General features: G+C 41.9%; 1 protein-coding gene across 1 annotated transcript in view; it reads left to right on the top strand.

Moving 5' to 3' along the window:
• SMC5 (structural maintenance of chromosomes 5) overlaps positions 1-20,020 on the top strand; it is an 86,652-nt gene extending 66,632 nt beyond the window's left edge. Inside the window, exons 17-24 of the mRNA XM_077759295.1 lie at positions 10,680-10,805; positions 13,463-13,507; positions 13,927-14,022; positions 14,459-14,563; positions 14,766-14,885; positions 15,691-15,870; positions 15,950-16,045; positions 17,639-20,020. Of these exons, the coding sequence (XP_077615421.1) occupies positions 10,680-10,805; positions 13,463-13,507; positions 13,927-14,022; positions 14,459-14,563; positions 14,766-14,885; positions 15,691-15,870; positions 15,950-16,045; positions 17,639-17,779 (909 nt within the window). The 3' untranslated portion in view covers positions 17,780-20,020. The remainder of the gene's footprint in view (positions 1-10,679; positions 10,806-13,462; positions 13,508-13,926; positions 14,023-14,458; positions 14,564-14,765; positions 14,886-15,690; positions 15,871-15,949; positions 16,046-17,638) is intronic.
• The last annotated feature ends 3,696 nt before the right edge of the window (positions 20,021-23,716 follow it).

The raw sequence follows: 23,716 nt of genomic DNA, 5'->3' as shown, positions 1-23,716 counted from the left end.
AAGGGATTCAGAAAGGTTTAAAAAGGATGATGAAGAACCCAAGGGATTTTTTTTTTTAATCACAGAGGCTCAGAAATATCTAAATTTATGAAATTCTAATGATACAAAAATAATATTGGTCACCTTTGGAGGATACTAGAGAACTAGCTCGTTATTTTGAAAAATGGCAAAGAACGAACCAAGCATTTAGCCAAAATTTCCTATGTGACTNAGAGAGAGAGAGAGAGAGAGAGAGAGAGAGAGAGAATCCCAAGCAGGCTCCACACCCAGCATGGAGCCCGACACTGGGCTTAATCCTATGACTGTGAGATCATGACCTAAGCCAAAATCAAGAGTTGGACGCTCAACGTATCGAGCCACCCAGGCGTCCCTGTATGTGAAGTATTATTTAGGTTAAGCAAGTAAAAGAAGTGCCTCTTTACAGAAGCATTTCAGATACTAAATGCAGAAGGAATGATAGTAGTAGAATATCCCCTTTGCAGCTGCTCATGAATCAGTGGCTCACGTTAGCTGCTAACATCACAGAAAAATAACCAGATGTTTATGTGTATGCCGACAAAAAGATGTAACATGAAATTATTTTGTGAAAAAATTTCACTTTGATGAAGCCTCTGGAATAGGGTGTGTTCACATCATCAGTGTCAGCATTTTATACTAGAGAATTCTTATTGTGGAGGCTGTCCTGTGCTTTGTAGGGTGTTTAAATTTAAACCCAGTATCCCTGGCCTTTACTTGCTAGATGCCAGTAGTGTACCCCTCCCCATTCCCAATCGTGACTGCCGAATGCGTCTCCAGACATTGCCTAGATATACCCTGGGGGACAAAATTGCTTCTATTCTAGAACCACTGCCCTGAAACTACCAGTTTAGTCTTCAGAATACTCCATTTAATACTACATCTCAACTTAGATGATAAATTGTCATCAGAAATATTTGATCATATTTTAACTTAATGAAAGTTATAATTGAAGGGCACTTGGGTAGCTCTGTCAGTTGAGCGTCTGACTCTTGGATTTCGGCTCAGGTCATGATCCCTGCTCTGGGCTCCACACTGAGCATGGAACCTGCTAGGTTTCTCTTTCTCTGTCTCTCTCCTTCCGCCCCCTCCCTCCCTGCCAAAAAATATTTACAGTTAAAAAACTAAATTTATATATTCAAGTTGTTCTAACTAAACATGTTCTAATAGCTGGAGTGTTGGTTTTTAAGTTAATTTAAACTAAAAATTTAGTTTCTCAGTCACACAAACCACATTTTAAATGCTTAATGGCCACATAGAACTTGTGCCTACTTCATTAGTGCAGTATCTAAGAAAAAAAGAAAAAAGGGGAGAACCTAGAAGTTAAAACGTACTTGAAAACATATTAACCGAATACAACGTGTGGCTTGATTTGAACAAAGCAATTGCAAAAAAAAATTTTTTTTTTCTAAAAAAGGCATATTTGAATACTGACTATGTGGTAATATTTGAGTTTATTGGCAATGTTTTTAAGTTTGATAATACGGCTCTAGATTTTTTTTTTTTAAGTCTCATCTTTTCAAAATACATTGCTGTAATATTGATGAAGGATAGAATGTTGAAATTCCTTCACAGTCCTCCAGGGTGGGGGCTGCTTGGGAAGGGAGCATGGATGACACGGTCTTGGTCATGAGTTGGGAATTGTTGAAGCTGGACGATAGGTACATGAAGGTTCATTATACTGTTCTGTGCTTTTGTAGATTGTTGAAATTTTCCACAATAAAAACCAAAACACTTCCATCCTTGGCCATGATGAAATACCAGGGGCCATATGTACCCTGTCACTTTAAAAGATGGGACCAAATATATGAAACCATGATGTGTAGGTACTGGGTAAAAAGGCAGCACAGGACAGTGATTTTTGAGCGAAGGAACAGTGCAAGGTGAGCCCTGTGGCTGCCTTGGCTTTCTTCCGGGAGAGCTTCCGGGCCACAGCGTGGGGAAAAGGAACCCGGCGGGAGAGTGAGCATAGCACTGCAGGTCTCACACATGGTAAGCAGGTATCAGGAGAAAATGGTGAACAACTTTCTGGCAGTTCATTTGACAGTTTAGAAGAAATGGGCAAACTTGGAAGCCACAAACTATCAGAAGTTCCTGAAGAAGGGCGAATTAGAATAGCTCTCTATTTACTAAAGAAATTCAATTTGTACTTAAAAACCTTCCCACAAGGAAAGCGCCAGGCCCAGGTATGTAATGGAAGAATTCATAGCAGTTCTACCTGAAGAGGGGAATACTTCTTAACACACGATGAGGCTGGCATTTCCCAGGATCAGAACCACACCCTGGAAACTGCAGACCAGCATCGCTCATGAACCTTAGATGCAAAAATTCATTTAAAAAGGTGAGCAAAACTAGAAAGTTAGCAAATGAAATCCAGCAGTATATAAGAAGAGTAATACATCCTAACCAAATGAGTTTATCCCCGGAGTACAAAGTTGAGGTCACGCTTGGAAATTCATTATGTGGACAATCCACAGAAGCCAGATGATCATCTCCGTATATACAGAGAAGACATTTGCCGACATTTGGCATCCTTTCTAGGATAAAAATATTCTGCATCTAGGAATAGAAGGACATTTTATCCAGCTTATAAAGGGCATTCACCCAAAACCATTAGCTGATATCATACTCATTGGCGAAGGAATGGAAGCTTTCTCCTAATGATTGGGAATGAGGAAATACTCACTACTCACTTCTGTCCCACCTTGTTGTAGCCAATGCAATAATAATAATCAAAAACCTATTTCAGACAAACACTGTTTCTGTGGAAAATGTTCAGGAATCTACAAAGCTGCTGTAAGTTCTGTTAGTGCATTTAGCAAGGTTGCGGGTTCAAGTTCAGTATAGAAGTTCAAAATCAGTTGTGGCTCCATCTATGAGCAGTGAACAATTGAAGTTTAAAAACAGTACTGTGTTTGATAGCCTCAAAAATAGGAATGCCTAGGGATATAGTTATAAGACCTGTGTGTATACTGAAAACTACAAAATTGTGCTGAAATTGAAATAAGATGTAAGTAAATGGAGAGAATCATTGTGTTCATGGATAAAAGAATCCGGATTTGTTAAAATGTCCGTTCTCTCCCAAATCTATAGATGTAGTAAAATTCCCAGCAGGGTTTTTTAGAAATTGACAACCTAATTAGAAGAACTTTGAAAGGGAACAAGTTCCATGACTCACCCTTCCTAATTTGAAGACTTCTTATACAGAAAGCTGTGGTAATGAAGACATCATTGTATTGGGGTAAAAATAGACACACATGGCTCAGTGGAAGAGAATAGGGAATCCAGAAATAGATTCACACATACATAGTCAATTGTTTTTTGGCAAGGCAGTTCAATGGAGAAAGAATAGTCTAACAGAGCTAGAACAATGGAATAGTCGTATACAAAAAAATGAGCCACAATCCTTACCTCCTACCACATGTAAATGGGTCACAGACTTCAGTAAGAACTAAAGGTAAAAGCTTGCTGAAGGAAAGAAAAAAATTTAAATGATCTTGGTTTTAGCAAAATAGAATGGAACACAAAAAGCAAGAACTACATAAAGGAAAAGGAATCAGAACTTTTCCTTTCTACTTTGACAGAATTAACTTGTTTTCAGTCGATGCTGTTAAAGGGCAGGCTACAAACAGGGAGAATATATTTGTAACACAACTAACAAAGGAAGTGAAGATGAAGGGCTGTCACGGGGATCATCTGTAGCCTAACATCTGCTTATACAAAATCCTTACAAGCTAATAGTTTTTGAATTTTTTAAAGATCATATATAGGCCCTCAACACCTAAAGTACTTCCCTACTGGTCCTGTGGAGAAAAAGATTGCTGACCCCTGAGGCATACTATAAAATAATTTTTATACTAAGAAGACTAACAGCCTACTCGTGTGAAAGGTTTTAGCATGATCCTCACTAAAGAAAATACACAGATAGCAAATATGCACAGGGAAAGATGCTCAGCATTATCAGTCCGTAGGGCACGTGCATAAAAGTCTTATGAGCTACTACCACACATGCACTAGAGTGACAGACTTTAAGACGGACCATACCAAAGTGCTGGCGAGGAAGTAGAGCACCGGGAACTCACATACATGCTGGTGGAGATTTAAAGAATGTAACCGCTTTGGAAAAACCATTGGAGAGATTCTGTCTGCCATATGATCCAGCCATTCCTTTCCTAGTATTTACCCCAAAGAAATGAAAGCTTGTGTCCATGAAAGACCGGTACAGGAACGTGTTGTAGGATGGTAACCGTTAAAAGCTGCAAACAGACGTCCAGCAGCGGGTAAGCGGTTGCAAATTATGGTACATCCACACAAGGGGATACTACTCAGCCATTAAAAGGGTGAATTACTGAGACACAAAGCATAATGGGTCTTAGTTACGCTGAGTGAAAGAAGTCAGACCAAAGAAAGTGACTCCATTTGTACGAATCTGACAGAATGTAAAACGCGTAGTGACAGAAATCAGTCAGCGGTTGCCCGGGGAGGGTCAGGGGGAAAGGAGGACAAGGTGTTGAAAGTGATGTATTTGTCATCTTGGGGGTAACGGGTTCACTTGTATGTGCTCATCAGAACTCACCGAGTTGTACACTTTACGTGCAGTTTATTCACCAGTTATACTTCAGCACTGAAAACACCTTTAAAATCTATTTTTCCAATATTTTCAAGCATGAAATTGTAAAGCTACACCGGAGTAGGAGGAGTAACATGACTTCCATGTGCCCCTTATCCCTAACAGACTGAACACTGCCATGTTTGTTGCGGCTTTTGAAAGCTTGTCATGGATTTGAGGCCCCCTTGGGCCCTTTGTCATCTACGCTTCTACTTTCCCAAGGTCTGCTACGCTCTGGCAGGGTCTGTAGGTGATTCACTTTACGCCTGACTCTTGAAAAACACTCCTATTGAGCACTAGTGAACTGGAGTAGTGTCATTCAGCGGCAGCCGCCCGAGATGATTGGTTTTAGGAAATCAAGTACTGCACAGAGCAGTGGGAGCATTAAATCAGAGCAGAAGCGCAGCTTCATTATTCGGAAGCGAGCTTCTTCAGACTCCACTTCCTATAAAAGCTTACGGCTCAAAGAAATCAGAAGAAACCACATTTGGAAAGCAGATACACATCTTAGAGTAGTAAGCAAGCACAAGCACAGCCAGAAGGAGCTGAAGGTCAGGTTTGATATGGTAGGATTGGTGAGTTCATTTGGAGCCAAAACCAGAGACTTGGAAGATGGAACAATCCTTCCCTCCTCCCTCCCCTCCCCTCCCAAGCAAAAAAAAAGGGGAGGAAGGCAGCAGGAGTAGCCATAGTCATTCTGAACATGTGGAAGGGATCCAGGGGAAAACCCCAAAGAGAGGACCCAAATGGGGCAGGGGCGGGAGGCTGGGGGTGCTGTGGGGGCTGGATATGGAAGTTGTCTCATCTGTGTTTATTTCATGGAGAGTGAGGAATGTCATCTGCCCATCATGTGTTCTGTTGGTAAATCATGACAGAGCCCATGCTATATTGAGTGAGCCTGTGCACCTGGTTGTTCAGGACAGGAAGTGGTATCACAGGAGATATCTCATGAGGAAATTGACCCACCGTGCCAGTACTGTGTGGAGAAAGTCCAGTCACACAGTACAGTCTTGGATCCGTGCGCCTCAAGTTTTAATTTTGAATTAAGTGTTAATGTGCTTATGAAAACTGTGGGTTTGTGTCATATTAACAAAAGGATCAGGAAATCACCATGGCTTGGGGGTAAGCGTTCTCCCAAACTTTAACCTACTCTAGACATAGAGCCCCTCTACCAGCCTTCGGTCACTTGGGTGTCCTGAGATTCTATGCAAACTGTCAGCATATTCTCCTGTGGTTATAGCAGCAGCAGTATGAATACTTTGAGCAGAGTAGCCTACTCTAGGAAATAGGAAAATTTCTTGGGAGGAGGTTTTGTTTTCAATTTTTGAGTCCGTCATTTTTTACAAAGATGACCCCATTATACTGTCCCAAGAAATAATCTCTGGTTTGTTGCTTGTCCCTTTAGATTTCGTTACCTGGAAATAATCCCTCAGTTCTCAGCCTCTTAACCACTCACAAACTTTGCATGCACGCATACAGGTTTTTCCACACTAATCTTACTTGATACTACCCAGCTTCATTTCCTCAGCAGTATTCTGTACCATTCTGTTTCTCTTTATAACGAGTTGATCTGAAAGTCACATCTCCTTTGTAAGGTTCTTGGATTTCTTGCACTTGTCCCTAATAACTGTTTGTTGCTAAGTGACCATGCTCCCTGGCCACACATCTTAAATCATCAAGAATGAGTGAGAGAATACATGGTATAATATGTCTTTGGAGTACATTTTCTCTTTTACGTTTGTTTGTTTGTTTGTTTCTTATGTTGGGTATCATTTACCCATAGATACCCTTACTCTTCGTTCTTGCTTTCCTCCTGCATTGAAGCAAGGAGAACAAGTAGGGTGTTTTTTCTTCTTGTCCCTTTGAACACAGGGCAGGTTACATACACTAAGGAACCATTACTACCACTTCCCATTTGTCCTTAGTCCCCCCCCCTCCCCCACCGTGAAAACATGTTCACAAAAGAATATTGACACACAGCTTCAGTAGGGATGGTATCCATACTGTAGGGATTGAACCCGGAGGACTTAACCAGCGTGGAGTTCGAGAAGGCCTCAGATCATTGGAAGACAAATAGGGTAAAGTGTTCCAGACCGATAAAACATCCCGAGGAAGGCAGATGGGGGTGAGCCTCTGTTGGATAATGCTGTCTGGAGTATCTTTAGGACAAGTTAGTAAGTGGGAAGTCTAAGTACGGAGGTGGACACAGATGGGTCTACCTGTTACGTGGCTGGCTGTTCGTTTGCTGTTAAGCCGCACCCTGGTTTTCTAACCTTACTCCGAGGCTCTTGTTTGTCTTCAGCCATAGGTCTTAAAATACCTCTCTGACTTGCAGCACTATTGTGATCAGTTTATTTTAGATCCAGATGCTTCTTTAAGTGCACTGCCTAGCACGAAGACAGGTTCCTTAAAAAGTACAAATTTACATCAGGATTAGTGTTAGTGATAAGAATTAGAAATTGTTAAATGTGTTTATCCTCATACTTAATTTAGAAATTCTGTTCTTTGATCTGATGTTCTCCTCTTTGGCTACCTGCTTACCTCTCCTGCAAAACAGTTTCAGGAGACCTTTTTTTTTCTTTCTTTAAGGGAGATCTATTTTGAAGGAAGGGGGAATCATTTAACAAGTCGGTAGTATTATTGCCATTACTTCATTGTTTATTATTTGATTGAAATAGAATTTGTAATCTTGTATATTAAAGTCAAGACCGCTAACTTTTCATCATTCTAAAATATGTATTCTGTGTGATATGTACTAAAACTTACAGTTAACATTTGAATTCCGTTAAATTGACATAAACTTTGATGCTTATCTTTATATTAGAGGAAAATTGAGGGGAAAGTGTTTTTATTTACAAATATTCTAGAAGTCCCTAAGACCTGGAACTTCGATTTCTTTCATACAGGAAATTGTTCACTTTGACTCTTCTTTTCATAAACTGTCAAATAGAATACTTACTGTGTTGATTTTATGTGCAACATGCTACATATATTTTTAAGAAATTCTGTGAACGGTTCTGATTTGTCCCACTAGAGGGCCCTCTTAGAGAAGTTTTTCCTTGTTTAATGTCCTTGGACATGGTTCACGACCATTGAACTTTCTCAACAGGAATTTCAGAGAAAAGCTAATGCTTATTCTTTCAGACTGTATACCCAGAGTGGCCGTTCCTGAGATGTTGGTGAGCCACAGTTCGTAAATTTGCCTTTGTCTCGCCTTAGGCCTTACACAGATGAAAAGTTTGTTGCCTATTAACTCTTAAAGGCTAGACTCCAAGCAAATTATTAATAAAGCCTTTTTCACTAGTCTGACTTCACAACATTATCTTACATAGTTGTATGCTCCCCACAAAAACAGCTCAGCATGAATTCTGGTCTGGAGTGGGGGAAAATGGGTGCTAGGTGTAGAGGAATGTCACAAGCACATATGTCCAGAAAGAGCATTTTTCTTTGGGAGAAAGATTGAATTAGGCAACTTTTGAGAGGTTTTGTCCTCCAAAGCCCAAAGGCCTCGATGTTCAACTCCTGTATTTCTTTGCTATAATGTTCTGATGCTTTGTTTTGTCAAGACCCAGAGGGATACAAGGCAGGAATGGAAGACTCTAGGAGTGTTTGGTTTCTATCTGGCCCTTGTTTATACTGCTTCAGTGTGATCTGTCCTGAGAGCAAAGCGGGGGTGATAGGGAGTCTTTAACCTTCTCTTTCATTTCACTCAGATATAGAGACCATAGTACCAAGTGACTAGTGTCAGGCTGGTTTTGTATTTTCAGTTCTGTTCAGTATGTATTGCTTTGACTTTTCATAACTTTTGTCTTGGTTTAGTTTATTTGCTATCTACCTTGTATGCATAAAAATCACCTGAGTACCTTGTTAATAATACAAATGTCCAGGCCTCTGCCCTAGAGATCTTAATCAGTAGATCCGCCACGTGGCCGGGCATCAGTACCGTTTTAACAGTTGCCCCCCACCCCCCGCCAATTTTTGTTTGTGTGCAGACCAAAGTTTGAAGTTTAATCGAAAGGGCAAACTAGACCGGTTTTCTTAGAAACCTGTTTGCTTGCTATAACTTTGAGCAAGTTTCTTAAGATCTCTGAGCCACATGTAAAGAAGATAATGCATTTCTCTAAGACTGTAATGAGGATTGGATTAACATACAGAATAGTGGTTATAACTACCTTGGCCCACAGAAGGCATTCCACTGTGCCCTCCTCGTTACACAGAAACTTAACATCGGGCTCTGGCCTACCTTACCACTATGGTTTTTTACAGCCTTACCTGCTCTCAGCTATGGTAGATTTCTCATTCCTGACTAAATAAGCCTCTAAGGAGGCTTCCCTGCCTTCACATTTGTCATCAGCTGTCCTGGGAATGCTTTCTGTTGCTTCCTCCTCAGTAATTTCTTACTTGTCCTTGAAGGCCATTCACCTGTCATAGCTTCTGTGACCACTCTGGCCTTCCTGCATCTCCCTTCCTTCCCCCCACATGCTGGCTTTGCTTTCCCCTGAGAGGCACGGTGCCATAATGGAAGGAGCACGAGTTCTAGAAGCAGGCGAGGATGTGAGTCCTGACAGCCTGCAACTAAATGTGTCAGCTTGGCCAAGATGCTTTCATTCTTTTTTTACAGTATTGGGAGAAGGGAACCGTATGTGAAGCACATAAGCTTTGAATAAATAGTAGCTGTTTCTTTTCTGATAATAATTTTGTGTCGCTTTCTCCTTATTCACCTCTCTGTTCAGTGCATAATAAAGTACTGACATTTATTTAATGGATTCCCAGTAATTATCTGGTGAAGGAATGAATGGGTCCATGAATAAATGATAAGTACATGAAAGACACTTGGAAAACTACCAAACACTACTTAAAGGTTCTCTTTACATTTGAGTGCTGAGTTTTCAGATAGGAAACCTGTGTACTGTGTATTTCAGATTTTACTGGAGCATGATTATATATAGCTAAGTTAAACCGTTTCAGAAGAAAGCAAATTTAAATTTCAGAGGTCTTAAGAATTAGAGAAATATCATATTATGTTCTGATATATTTTAAAGTTTAAGTTCAAATTTACTCTCTAATAAAAGTTGTCAGGATTTGTGAGGTATGGCTTTTAGATGATTTGTTCATCAGTCGAAATTCCAGAATTTATCTGATATCAAGCATACCTCACCTTATTGCTCTTCTCTTTACTGTGCTACGCTTCTTCAGATATTGCATTATATTTCATTATTATATCTGTTATGATGACCTGTGATCAGTGGGGGGCTTTGCTACAAGCTCACATGGTGGTTAGCATTTTTTTTAGCGATAAAGGTATTTTTTAAATAAGGTATATACATTGTTTTTTAATTTTTTTTTAATGTTTTATTTCTGAGAGAGGTGAGTGCTGCAGGGATGGGTCCCTGGCTGGAGAGAAGGGTGTGCATTTCATTCTCCAGCCTCAGAGCCTCCAAGTGGAGAAGGCCTCAGTTTCCCAGTTTTTTCTCAGTTTTCTTGAGTCAGCTGTGAGCTCAGCTATTATTTCCATTCTTTCCTTCCTTCTGTCTACCTAACCTTTTTTTTTTTTTTTTTTAATGTTTTATTTCTGAGAGAGGGAGAGAGAGACCGCCTGAGCAGGGGAGGGTCAGAGAGAGAGGGAGATACAGACTCTGAAACAGGCTCCAGGCTCTGAGCTGTCATCACAGAGCCCAATGGGGAGCTCGAACCCACGAACCGTGAGATCATGACTTGAGCCAAAGTTGGACGCTTAACCGACTGAGCCACCCAGGCACCCCTACATTGTTTTTTTTAGATATAACATGTTTTGTGTATATATATGTATGCATAGGTATATATGTGTGTGTATATACATATGTATGAATATGTATAGTGTATATATATATGTGTGTATGTTTATGTTTGGTAATACAGGAAAACAAAAAATTCATGTGACTTGCTTTATTGTGATAGTCACTTTACTGAGGTGTTCAGGAACTGAATCCACAGTACCTCCAAGTAATGTGGTCATTTAATAAAACCGTCCTCTAACTGTAACCTACAAATTGTCAAAAATGTTTTCTCGCGATAGCAACATTTCATTGAGCTGGATGAAAGCAGACAGAGGTTACTGCAGAAATGCAAGGAACTGATGAAGAGAGCTAGGCAAGTATGCAACCTGGGCGCAGAGCAGACGGTCCCTCAAGAATACCAGACAGTAAGTATAAAAAGTATATAAGGCTACAAGTTCATATACTCAACACATTATTTTTAAGCTTGAAGTGTGTAGGCATTGTAATGTGCCGTGAAAAACAATGTGCTGAAAGAAATAGGGGATTCCCCCCGATTTGTGAGCTGAATATGTATGTAGTCATGCTTAATGGATTTTCTTCACTGTCTTTAAACTTGGGCACCAGTCAGTCGTTGCTGTCACCTTGCACAGTTATCACTGCCAGAACATTCCATTCTTCTAATAAAAGCCTTCTTCCCCCCAAGCTACCCTTAAGAGGTGGGGGCAGGAGATGGGGTGTAATTGTTTATGGACACATAGCATTGGTAATTGGTTTATAAGCAACAGTAAATAGAAAGGATATTGAGAAAAATGCAAAGTGAAAATGGTTTTCTAGAAATTAGGGTATTTGTTTATGGTTAGATCTTTAGGACTCACATCTCTTGGTAAGAAAAGGAGAAAAGAGCCTTTCCTCCTGTAGGTTTATGTGCTAACATTATTCAGTTAGTAAATGAGATGCTGCCTGTAGTTCGAATTCTACCATTAGTCATGGGGCCCCGTGATCCTAAGTTTTATCTGCCACGTAGGGTTCACACCTTGTCCAATATACCTACTTTTCGCAGAGTAATGTCAAAATAAAATAGAAAACTATTTTTTAAATATTTAGATAAAATACTTTATCTTAATTTCAGTAGGTAAGGAAATGTGTATTTCCTATTTTAATAATGTCTAATCTCTATTTTAATAACTAATGAAATGTCTACTAAAGATAGAAATAGTACTGGAAAAACTCATTTAGATTATAATTTTCAATCCTTAAAGATTTTATTCTACTATATCAGACACACATACCACAGAGAATGGGTCTCTTAGAGTACATAATTGTGAGTTAGTAGATCTAAGAAATTAGTGGCTTTTGTTTCTAAAAATATACTCGGACTTTTCCTAAGTACATTTAGTTATAAAAGAAGTAAATAGTACAGTATCTGTAGTTTTTTTCTTTAGAGTAAGCAGCACAATTCTACCCTTGATGAGTTGTACTGTTTTTGAAAGAAACAAAATTAGAAGATAATTTGTGTATTAAAAATGTCACTGATGTATCAGGCCGTGAACAAGACCAATACTTCTCTACTGAAATTTACATCCTAAGTCTGGAGGGTCAGGCAGACAAAGAAATTAAACAGCAAATGTCGGCTATCGAGAGGTGCCGAGAAGAAAAATAAAACAAGCTAAGATGATAGAGTGTCAGGGAAGGCTCCTTGGAGAAGATACTATTTTAGATGATTCCTGAATACAGAGAAGCAATAGCCAAGTGAGTGTTTGGGGAGAAGAGTATTCCAGGCAGAGGAAACTGCTCCTTATGAAGCCCCTGAGACAGAAGCATATGCAGCATGTTTCAAAATGGAAGGACTCAGGCAGGCTGAAACGCTGTAATCCAGGCATAAACGAAGCACAGGTCAGACCATGCAGGGTCTTAGAGCCCACAGAAGGAGTTTGGGAAGATGAGAAAGAGGGATGTGGCTGCCGAGCGTGTGGGAAAGCACTCTGCCGGGTGGAGGATCAGGTCGGGACACAGGATGAAGGCAAGGAGACCGTTCAGAGTATTATTGCTTTGGACCAGGCCAGAAATCACAGCGGCAGGAGTCAGGCTGGGAGGCTGGAGAAGGAGGTGCGCCAGTTTGAGGATCTCTTACTGACAGTAGCAGGACTTGCTGCCGAATCGGAGGTGGAGCGTGAGAGAGAAACCGCCCCCTGCGTTCTGCCGTTGACTGAGACAGCAAAGATGGAAGGAGAAATAGGCGTGCTCACACTGGGGGGGCGGGGCCGTGAAGTGAAGATCTCTCTCTGTGTGACCATCTGAGAGTTAGGGTGCCCGTCAGGGGTCAGGTGGAGACACCCAGCACATGTTAGGCACAGGTTGAAAGCCCGGCACACAAGTCACATCAGCAATGGATACCTCATATCTGAAGGCCTGTAGACGCTGAACTGCTTTCTAAACAGTTAAAAGACCTAAGAGATGAATGTAACATTTCAGGACCTGTTTGAGTTTCACGAGTCATTGTACTTCATACCGCGTGAACACCGCAGGCTGTGCCAGCAACACAGTGTACTGCTTTCCTCCCACATACGAAGGGGTCTGCTCTGACTGGTCTCTACCGCCTGGACTCCGAGGGTCATACAGGTGACCCTCGAACAACACGGGTTTGAACTGCGCAGGTCCACTTGTATGTGGATTTTTTTTTTCCTTTCAGTAAATACAGTACCGTATTTTTCTCTCCTATTTTTCTTAACATTTCCTTTTCTCTGGCCTCCTTTACTGAAAGAGTACAGTATGTAAGATGTAGTATACCAAATACATGTTAATCCACTGTTGATGTTATCCATCAGGCTTCCAGTCAGCTGTAGGCTGTGGGTAGTCATGTTTTAGGGAAGTCAGAAGTTACACAGAGTTTTGACTGCGCAGTGGGGGTTGGCCTTCCCACCCGGTGTTGCTTGAGGGTCAGCTGTACTGTGGTGAAATTCTGCTGTCAGCATAACTGGATTCTTAAGATGCTTTTGTCATTCTTCAGAAGTACAGTGTAAAGTTCTAACTTCTTGCTCTCTTTCAATGCCCCACATATTCTGGACCCATTCTACCAATTCAGCAAGTACCCACCATTCCAAATGGACACAACTCCTCACCCCCCATGGTATGCACTGCTCATTCTCGTTTCCAAGCCCCTGTCTCCGCTCTGCCTTGCTGTTCCCTGGCTACTTGCTCTAAGACCCAGAGATGAAGTCGAGGCCTCTTCCCGTCTCTTAACTCTGCTGTAGCTCCTCCAGCATGAACTGATACTTCCCTTAGTCTGTATGCTACGTACTGCTTATTTTAATACTCAACATCAATACTCTGCCGGTGTTACCCAGTGTTACTTGGTCAATATGTTTTGTGTTCCTTAAAGTGTAAGCTTTTTGAAGGCCCCAAACCCTGTTTAATTCCTTTGATTTCTTGTATGCTAGCATGCCGTTGAACACGTAGTAGATAACTTACTCAGCAGAACATTTAACTATCCAAATTGAACTCCATTTGCTGTACTCTCTGTTAACCATAGATCATTTTTTTCTTTAGGCTTTCCAGGATCTTCCAAACACATTGGATGAAATTGATGCTTTATTAACCGAAGAAAGATCCAGAGCTTCTTGCTTCACAGGACTGAATCCCACAGTATGCTTTCTCCCCTACGGCCTACCGCAGGCACCACCACGCCCCCCCACGCACCCCACACGCGCGTGCACACACTCCCCCCAGCGCTGGCCTCCCACTCTGTACTAGAGCTCTTGGTAATAATAAGCTAGACAGCAGGAACAATGTGCTTTAAATGCCAGATTCTGAATCTATTAGAATTTTAAATAGACTCTTCCTAAGGAACACCCTGTTCTGTGCCTTTCCTTTATAAAAAGAATAGTGGGGCTAACCTGAAATACTGCAGCGACTGTTTTTTTGAGGATAAAAAACACTTTCAGTAGAAGAACATAAATGAGTTGCATACAACCCATGCGACACAATGGGCATTTTCACTTCACGGTTAAATTGATGTACGTTTTCCTGTAATTTTATCCTTTGGCAGATTTGTCTTCAATAATTTTTTTTCCCCTGGCAGGTCGTTGAGGAATACACAAAAAGAGAAGAAGAAATCGAGCAATTAACTGAGGAACTAAAGATAAAGAAAGTTGAACTGGATAAATACAGGGAAAACATTTCACAGGTAATTATTTAGCCTTTATCGTTTCTTCTGTCACGTGCTTATCATTTATCCCACAGGAACGTAGAAAATGCAAAGTGAAATTACATGAAATGAACAGTTATGCATGTTTTCGTGACTAGATTGATTCTGCGTTTGTCTTCGGGACAGCTTTCTATCAGAGTATAGTAATACTTTTGTGTTTTTATATGGAATTTATTTGCAGGTGAAAGAAAGGTGGCTTAATCCTTTAAAGGAGCTCGTAGAAAAAATTAATGAAAAATTCAGCAATTTTTTTAGTTCCATGCAGTGTGCTGGTGAAGTTGATCTACATACAGAAAATGAGGTAATAATGCACTTGAAATGTTTCCTGGCAAACAATTTTAATTAGGTGCTGAAAGTACGTGTGAATTGTTAATTGTAGAATTATGCCTGTGACAATTTTGCTTACTAAAAAATCATTCAGAGGAAGGAAAACACCATCTGCGGGAGTCCATCATGATCATTTGTGTGTGTGTGTGTGTGTGTGTGTGTGACAGAGAGAGATTTGGGATAAGTCACTAGTACCTTACTAACTCTTTTTATATCCAGGTAGGTAATGGTTATTCAGCTGTGCATGAATTGCTTTATAAATGGACCACTGTCCACGTTACAACATTCCTAAGCAGATTGGCAAACTTAACTGAAATACTGCTTATTAGTGGTTTCCTTTTTTAGCAAGAGAGAGTACAGAGGAATGAAAATATTTGGAAATTTGTTACTAAGTTCTTAAGCTGTAAGTTAGTGCACTGCAAAGGGTAGGTAAAATAATTTCCATTCAGAAGTACATCAAGTGATGAACTGGGATTTGCTTTAAAATAATTGAAAAAGAGGATGAAACAGGATGATTGTTTAATCCTCACAATTATTCTGGGGAGTAGGAACCATAAGTCAATTCTGTTTTTACAAATAAACCCCAACAACAAAGTATCAGAACCAATTGCCGTCTTCAGGCCTTTGGGGATCTGCAAGGATCTACTGCAGTAAACCTACAGTCAGTAAATTTTACGTTTTCTCCGCTTCTGATGGATTTATTCAGTCTGGTTTTGAACAGTAGTTATGTGAGTACCGGGGACACCCGGACCCTCACCAGCTGTGTGGACGTTTCGCAGGAGGACTATGACAAGTACGGCATCCGGATCCGCGTCAAGTTCCGCAGCAGCACACAGCTGCACGAGCTGACGCCGCACCACCAGAGCGGGGGCGAGCGCAGTGTGTCCACCATGCTGTACCTGATGGCGCTGCAGGAGCTCAACCGCTGTCCCTTCCGCGTGGTTGATGAGATCAATCAGGTGTGGTGCTCTCTCTCCTGCCTGGGCTCTGGGGCACCTTAGGGCAACCCTAAACGTAATCATCATTATTGTCGCGTAGGGAATGGACCCCATCAACGAACGCCGAGTGTTTGAAATGGTTGTAAATACTGCTTGTAAAGAAAATACGTCTCAGTACTTCTTTATCACACCAAAGGTAGGTACGAGTCCTCTCCGAAAGCTCCCGTGACTCCCAGGCCCCCTGCGGCTCCATCATGTGGCAGGTGAGGGCCCAGAAGCACTCCCCACAGAAGGACCTCCAAGCACTGCAGTATCCACGTTCCTCAAGGGGACGTGTTCCGTGGCATACTTAATCAGAGACCATATTACTGCAAGAAGAAACGTAGGAGGCATAGAATCATGTTCTAGAACCAAGACTTCCTCCCTGCTTTTGGCGCGTATTCCTTCTCTAGAGAAGTTTCTGTTAGCACTTTTTACAAGTGGCAGGAGCTAACCCCCAGAGCTGAGGTGCTCATGCCCCCAGAAAGGCCAGTCCAGGGGTGCGATGCCCTTCTCGGTCCACCAGCACCACTGCCCTGGCCCAGAGGACATCACGAGTTAGGCCAACATCTTCTCTTCTCACATTAGCTTTGATAAAAGCAGATTCATCCTTATAGAGAAATTTCCCTAAGCAGGAACCATCACAACAGGAAATTTTCTCTCGTTACCTCGTGCTGTGGGTAAATTATAAGACCAGCAGACTCAGAGCTGTGTTCATTCATGTTAATGGGTTTTCTTTTTAAAACTAAATATGCAGGGTCTTCTGGGTGGCTCAGTTGGTTAGGCGTCCGAATCCGGCTCAGGTCATGATCTCACGGTTCTTGAGTTCGAGACCCGCATTGGGTTCTGTGCCGACAGCTCAGGGCCTGAAGCCTGCTTCAGATTCCATGTCTCCCTCTCTCTGTCCTTCCCCTGCTTGCACTCTGTCTGTCTCTCTCTCTTGCTTTCTCCTTTCTCTCTCAAAAATAAAACTTTAAAAAAAATTTTTTTTTAAGTATGCATGCATGAAAACTTTCATTGACGAGTCCATCTAGATGCTCATTTTTATTGACTAGTATGTAATCTGTCTTCTGTGCCTGACATACACTCTCTGGAATAGCCAGATCTGTTAATAATGCTCTGTTGTTTGCGGAACACCCTGGCCTTAAAAACCCACCCCGGTCACGCACTGTTCAGGTTACCAATCTTTCACAAACCATACAAGTTGCTTTTTGCCTGTGAAATGTTCGTGGATGAAGGAGTTACAGTACAGATCCCAGGGGTATTGTGAAGGGTATTCCAGGGCCAACCTAGGAAGCTGTAGGGTCTCATGTGGCCTGAGAAGCACTGACAAGGCCTGTGGACTACTCTTCAGGCCAGGCTCCAGGTACGCTCCCTCAGGGCAGGATCACAGTCTGGCAGGGGAGGTGATGAATTGAGAACTTCAGAAATGTTTCATTTATATTAGAAATAAAATAACCTTTGGGGCGCCTGGGTGGCTTAGTCAGTTAAGCGTCCGACTTCGGCTCAGGTCATGATCTCGCGGTTCGTGGGTTCGAGCCTCGCGTCAGGCTCTGTGCTGACAGCTCAGAGCCCGGAGCCTGTCTTCGGATTCCGTGTCTCCCTCTCTCACTCTCCCCTGCTCACATTGTCTCTCTCTCTCAAAAATAAATAAAAAACATTAAAAAAGAATAACATTTGACTTGACCCACGTAAGGTCGGCCAATTGTGCTTGACAAACGGCATTACATGCCCCTTTGTTTTCACACAGCTCCTGCAGAATCTTCCTTACTCTGAGAAGATGACTGTGCTGTTTGTCTACAACGGCCCTCATATGTTGGAACCTAACAGATGGAACTTAAAGGCTTTCCAGAGGCGGCGGCGGCGTATCACCTTCACTCAGCCGCAGTGAAAGCAGAGGGCGGCAACCGCGACCTTGTTCTGGTTAAATCCTGTTTATAAGTGTGCCTCACTTGAATAAAAAGAGATTCGCTAAAGACGAAGAGCTCAGTTGTTTTTGGAAACCTGATGTTAAATACAAATGGGTCGATGACTGGAGACCGTAGGAACTTCTCTCTGTGGAACGTCATCCCATAGTAGAAATTAGTCTTCAGTTTTTGTTGAACTGGAGTCCTTGGCCCTCTGACCAAATGTCACGAGGTTCCCATGATAAAAGGTGTTGGCCATGGTACATCACAGGCGCGGGGCAAGTGTAACCCCAAGCTAGGATTTCAGAGTAACTTTGATTACCGTCCGAGTCTAAAGAGGACTCTGTAGCTCAAGGCAGTTTCTTCCCAGTGTTCTATTTAATTTTTTAAAGATTGGTATGGAAATGTCTAGACTAATGTATAATAATAATTTATGACAAATCTATTCAGTTCTTCCTATTAAAAAGGATTACCTTATCTCCACTAGGAAATGTGATTTTATGGGCCTTTAAAAAATTTTTATGAAACTTGACACATTAATTGTATTGGTGTCTCAAGGGAAAAACACACTGGGCTTCACAAATGGTTCGGACTTGTTTGAAATGCCACCAGGTGGCCACGAGATGATGTGACGTGCAGCCGAAGACTGACAGAAAAATCAAGTGATCAGGGTTTTTAAATCACCCTGTAAACGTGTGGGTTTGGTTTTGTTTGTGTTTTAATTTAAAGTCGACTGTCTTTTACATCTTCAATTTCTAAAAGCATTTTAAGAATTATTTTTAGAAGGATTTTTTTCTTAAGATTTCATATACTGGTTTCTACAATTTGTATTTGAAATTTCTCAGTGTTACGTCAGGAGTGAGGGAGAACATGGATTTGTTTTAAAACAATGTTTCTAGAACTTAAGCTTTGAGGTCCCTTCCTTACAGTGTTGATCCCACCCCACTGTCCTAGAAAATCAAATTTGAGCTGTTTTCTTTGAGCAGGGAAGAATTCGAGAGTCATTTGTTTGTCTCTGAGTTACACTAATTAACAGTGCCAAAACGATTCTGCTCTTTCACACAATAAATCTTGTGAGATAGTGGACGAATCCAAGAGGTTGTCTCTGACAAACGGATTGGATCTGTGCCAGTTGTAACAAAATTATTATTTTTTGTTACTTGGTTAGCTTGAATAAATTGAAGAATTGCACTCAATTTGGGTTTTGTATATTCATGACTAGCCATGGAAGTTTATATTCTTATTAGGTCAAGAAATGATGAACCCTAAGTCTATATCCTCTCCCTTGGACGTTTTCTCTTTAATAAGGTATTTTTTTCTTGAAATTTAAACGAGCCTTCCCTTAGTCTAATGCATGTATTATGAAACTATTTTAAAATAACATTTCCATTAGTGTAACAACTCACGGAAACATTGAGAACCTTGATAACATGTTAGTCAAGGGACAGTGTTCCCAAATGTTTCTGTTGTTTAGTACTTTGTTTTCCAAAGTATCTTTACTAATTCCTGCTTACTGTCATGTGTTCCTGCTTACTGTCATGTGTTCCTGCTAACTGTCATGTGTTTGGTGTGTTAGTCAGTGCCAGTGATCCCTCCTGCCAATGGGCGACCCAAGGGAAAATGGATCTTGAAGATGAGGTGTGTTTGAAAGTCAAATGGTCAGGTTAATTGCAATTTACATATGCCAGTAATTATTCCGTACTTTGTTTGTAAGCATTTTATATTTCTCTACTGGACAAATACTTAGTTTTACATTGGATTTTGAACTGTAAAGGAAAAATTATGTATCATTTTAACATGTTTTAATAAGAGAATAAGACGCCTAACACATTATATTCTCAGCCACTTAAAACTTCATATATTTTCTGCAATAGTTGATTTCTAATTACATACAAATTGTAAAAACGCCAAGTCAGAGTCTGGTTTGATGAATAAAATATTTAAAGCCTGAAGGTGACAAGTATTTTTAATGACAGGATCTTCATTGATTTGCCTAAGGAGAGAGTCTCTATTCAAATATTTTAGGTGTTTGAAGTAAAGGTTTTCTGCTTTCTGCTTGTCTTTTGGACACGTGCTTGTTTTCTTTGGAGTGTGACTCTTTAATCTGTGAAAAATGTGATTCTGCCCTGCCCTAGTGTGTGTCTGCGTGTGTGTGGGGGTCACTGGGGAAAAGACCTCTGTGGGAAATGCTGCTTTGTTGGTAATAAATGCATATTTTCATATTCTTTCAGAGTATGTTTATTTTTTTGAACGAGAAAGACAAAGAGCATGTATGTGGGCAAGTAAGTGGGGGAAGGGCAGAGAGAGAGGGAGAGCGAGAATCCCAGGCCGGCCCTGTGCTCAGCACGAAGCCCGACACAAGGCTTCATCTCCCCAGTTGTGCGATCAGATCACGGCCTGAGCTGAAATCAAGACGCTCAACCAGCTGAGCCACCCCGGCGCCCCTGGTGGTGGTGGTTTTAAAGAGAAACTGTTTTTACACTTGCAAACTTACTGAGAGTCATTTTGGTTTTCACACTGACCGAGAAAGCAGTCTGTCTGGTGTGCCTTTGCCAGTTCGTGTTCAAAAGCCATTGAAAATTTAGCTCTTTGCCTGCAAGGACGTTGCCGTCTAATAGAAGCAAAGAACACCGTGAAAAAACGTTTCAGCCACCCGAGGAAGCCACGTTACAACACGAGTGTCAGCAGTTTTAGCCTGAAGCCCTAGGTTTGCTAAAAACATTATCCAGAATCTTTTTGTCTCCATACGTTAATCTCCATTCTTGACTCCTTTTCCTTGTGGTGAAATGAGAATACTTTATGCACGGAGCTGTAAAGGGGAGCAGATGAGCTGAGGGGCGCCGATGGCCCCTGGGCCCAGCAGCCACTTCATCAGTGGCTCATTTTTTTCTCCAGCTTCATTGCAGTTTTGTATTTTAAGTCTTAAAAAATGTAACGTACTATGTATTTTTTCCAGCAAGGTCTTGAGAATTCCCTTTCAAGTGAGGTTAACGTAGAGTGTTTGTTCCATTTTATTGATTGTGTTAGTTGTTCAAAGGACAGACACACACCTGTAGGCCCTCAGGGAGCCTTTGGACGTACAGATAAAATTGTTTTCGTACACCTTCATGAAACTTGGATCCGTGAGATGAGCTACCCTCAAGACCCACCAGTCTCATTGCTTTATTCTCACACCATCTATTGGGGAAATCTTCTAATTAATGCACTTTGCACATTTGGGAGATTTGACTTTATTGACCATTTGGGCTTATTTTTCATTCCTGGTGGAAAATTTGAATTTCGGGGATTTTGTTGTTATTGAGAGAGAACNNNGCTCAAAGACAAAGAGCAGGACTGCTCTGCGTAGATTCATTCTAAGAGGGTTTCGGGAAGCTGAGAGGGGCCTGTGAGCCCCAACTTCATCTGAGGCTGGGACGCAGGCTGGCTGTTTGGGGGCAGACTGCCACAAATCGTGCCTTATCTTTCTGGCCACCCATTAGGAAACTCGTATTTCCTTTTGCCTCTCAGGAGCAAGCTCACACACTCGGGGGTGTCCCGGCCCACGTGTGAAGAGTTGGGGCGGAAGGCACGGTGCCAAGGGGTCCCTTCAATTCTTGCCAAATACCCATTGAGGAGTAGACTGAAACACATCACTTCAGTGTAAAAGTTTGGGGACAGACTGTCCAATGTTATGATAGAATAATAAATTTTAAATCCTTTTCGTATTATTTAAAATCTTAATTCAGTGCCAGTGGTCTCTGACATGTCATTTTTCACCTTCAAGTATTAGCTGTTAGGCTTAGAAACGATCTGAGCGGCTTAGATCATCCTCTCCAGTCTTAAATCACGAAAAGGAATCGTTGGAGTGATTGGGCTAGCCCCCATAAGCCTCAAGTGACTTTGTAAACTAGACGGGGTATTTATTTGTGTATAAGCCGTATTGTACTTCCAGAGTATTTCTACCCAACAACCCTTTTAACTGTCGAGCAATGGAAACTTAGCGACGTTAAAAGACTTTTGCAAGCTTTTACTTCGGTAAATGGGAGAGGTGAGGCTGAAGAAACAGGTTTAATTTTTTCCCAGGATACCGTGCTGCCTTCTTATCAAGATACCTTGCCATCTGGATTGTTGGGAACTCTCCCATAAACGGTTGCTGGTTATGTAATGCACTTCGTGAGGGCTAAGACACTGCCACCCCAATACTTGTACCTTAGTTCAGGTTCAAGTTCTGCTGTAACAGAAACCCAGATAGAGCTTATAGAAGAGAGAAGTTTATTCTTCACAGAGCATAAGCAGTCTGGGGTTCCTCACCCAGTTCCCATCTTGCTCTGCCATCTTCAAAAAAATGGCTTCCTTCTCATGGTCCAAGATGGCTGCCTCAGCTCTTGCCACCATTTGTATCCAAATGGTCAAGAAGGGAGAAAGGGGTAAGAGGAAGACATAGTCACCCCTTTTAAGAATACGACATGCAAGAGGTCCATGTTACTTTTGTTCTTGTCCTGGACTTAGACCCATGGCCTGTGACAAACCGGACTAGGTCATCTTTAGCTATGTGGCCATTTACCAAGTTAAACTCCAGCCACTCTGTTAAAAAGGGAAGGGGACTACTGGGAGACAAGAGTCTGCCACAGACTCAGAGAGAACCCTATGGCCCTATTGACAGTGTTTTCAGGGAAAAGACTTGCTAAGTTCCCCATCACACGTGAAAATCCAGAGTTCCCACAGCCCTGAAGATTCCTATGTACCTTTCCACTCCACCCTCATCTGAAATCGCATCCCTGAGCCACTGCTATCTTCTTGCTGTTGTTTCTCCATACCATTTACCACCACTTACTGTATTTTGTTTGTTGTCTCTCTTCTCAACTAGAAGGAGTTCTCTGATGGCAGAGGCTTTGTCATGTTGACTATTACACCCCAGAGCTTAGAAAAACACTCATCAGTATGTAGTAAGTGCTCAGTAACAGTATCATGAAACAGTGCCCTTTCTCCCAACACTGATGGATTTGAGCATATTGCATTATTTATATATTCAATCCTTATTTACAGGCACTACAAGCAAAACACTAGCCTATGTATTTTAGGGGAAAAAAAAAAAAATAAGACCTCCATAAGATTCCTCTCTCAACAAACTTAGCCTAGGATAGGGATTTGATTCAAGACGGTGATGTAGGAAGATCCTGAACTCCCTTCTTCCCATAGACACACGGAGTCTACAGCTACATAGGGAACCATGTCCTCAGGATCACCGAAAGGCTGGCTGAGTGACACCAACCCATTGGACAAAAGAGAAAACAAGTCAAGAGTAGGAGAGGCTGGGACACAAACTTGCCAAAGCCCCCACCCCTGTGCAGTGACTTACAAGCAGGACGGAACTCCAAACCCAGAGCCTCTCCTGCAGTGGTGAAGGGCTCAGCTCCAACCCATCAGGCACCCCAGCTTTTAAAATGTGCGCCTGAGAGACGAGCCTCCAAGATGTCGAACCTTGTAAACCAGCGGGGCTCGCAATCCCCCCAGCCCCCCAGACTAGCGGTCTGAGAAAGCCGTGCGGGGCCTATGTGCTTGCACTTGGCTGCCCCAGGGCCCAGCTCAGATGTAGCTTGTTTGTGCCTGCGCTGTACACAGAGACTCTTCTTATATTAAAGCATCGACCTGAGAACCGGGCATCACATTTAACACACATCTAGAAGCTGCTGGATCATTCCAGGACAAAGACTGGCGGGTGTCCCCTTTGCACCAACTTTGTCATGACCAAAGCAAAGGATCTCCCAGGAGGGAACTTTCACATGCATCCGGTGCCCCGATGTTCGCAGCTGTTGCTGAGGGACACGTCTTGATCACCTGGTTCCGGAGGGCAGGGGACCTTGCATTCCTGGTCCCACGGGACTATAGGTGTCACCCAGGAAGGAACTTCCTCCCTTCTCAGGCACCCTGATGTTTGTGGC

This window comes from Crocuta crocuta, unplaced genomic scaffold, assembly GCF_008692635.1.
Source record: "Crocuta crocuta isolate KB4526 unplaced genomic scaffold, BGI_CrCroc_1.0 scaffold41, whole genome shotgun sequence".
Classification (NCBI taxonomy): Eukaryota; Metazoa; Chordata; class Mammalia; order Carnivora; family Hyaenidae; genus Crocuta; species Crocuta crocuta.
The sequence above is the reverse complement of the archived record's forward strand: the minus strand, read 5'-3'. Positions and strand labels throughout refer to the sequence as shown.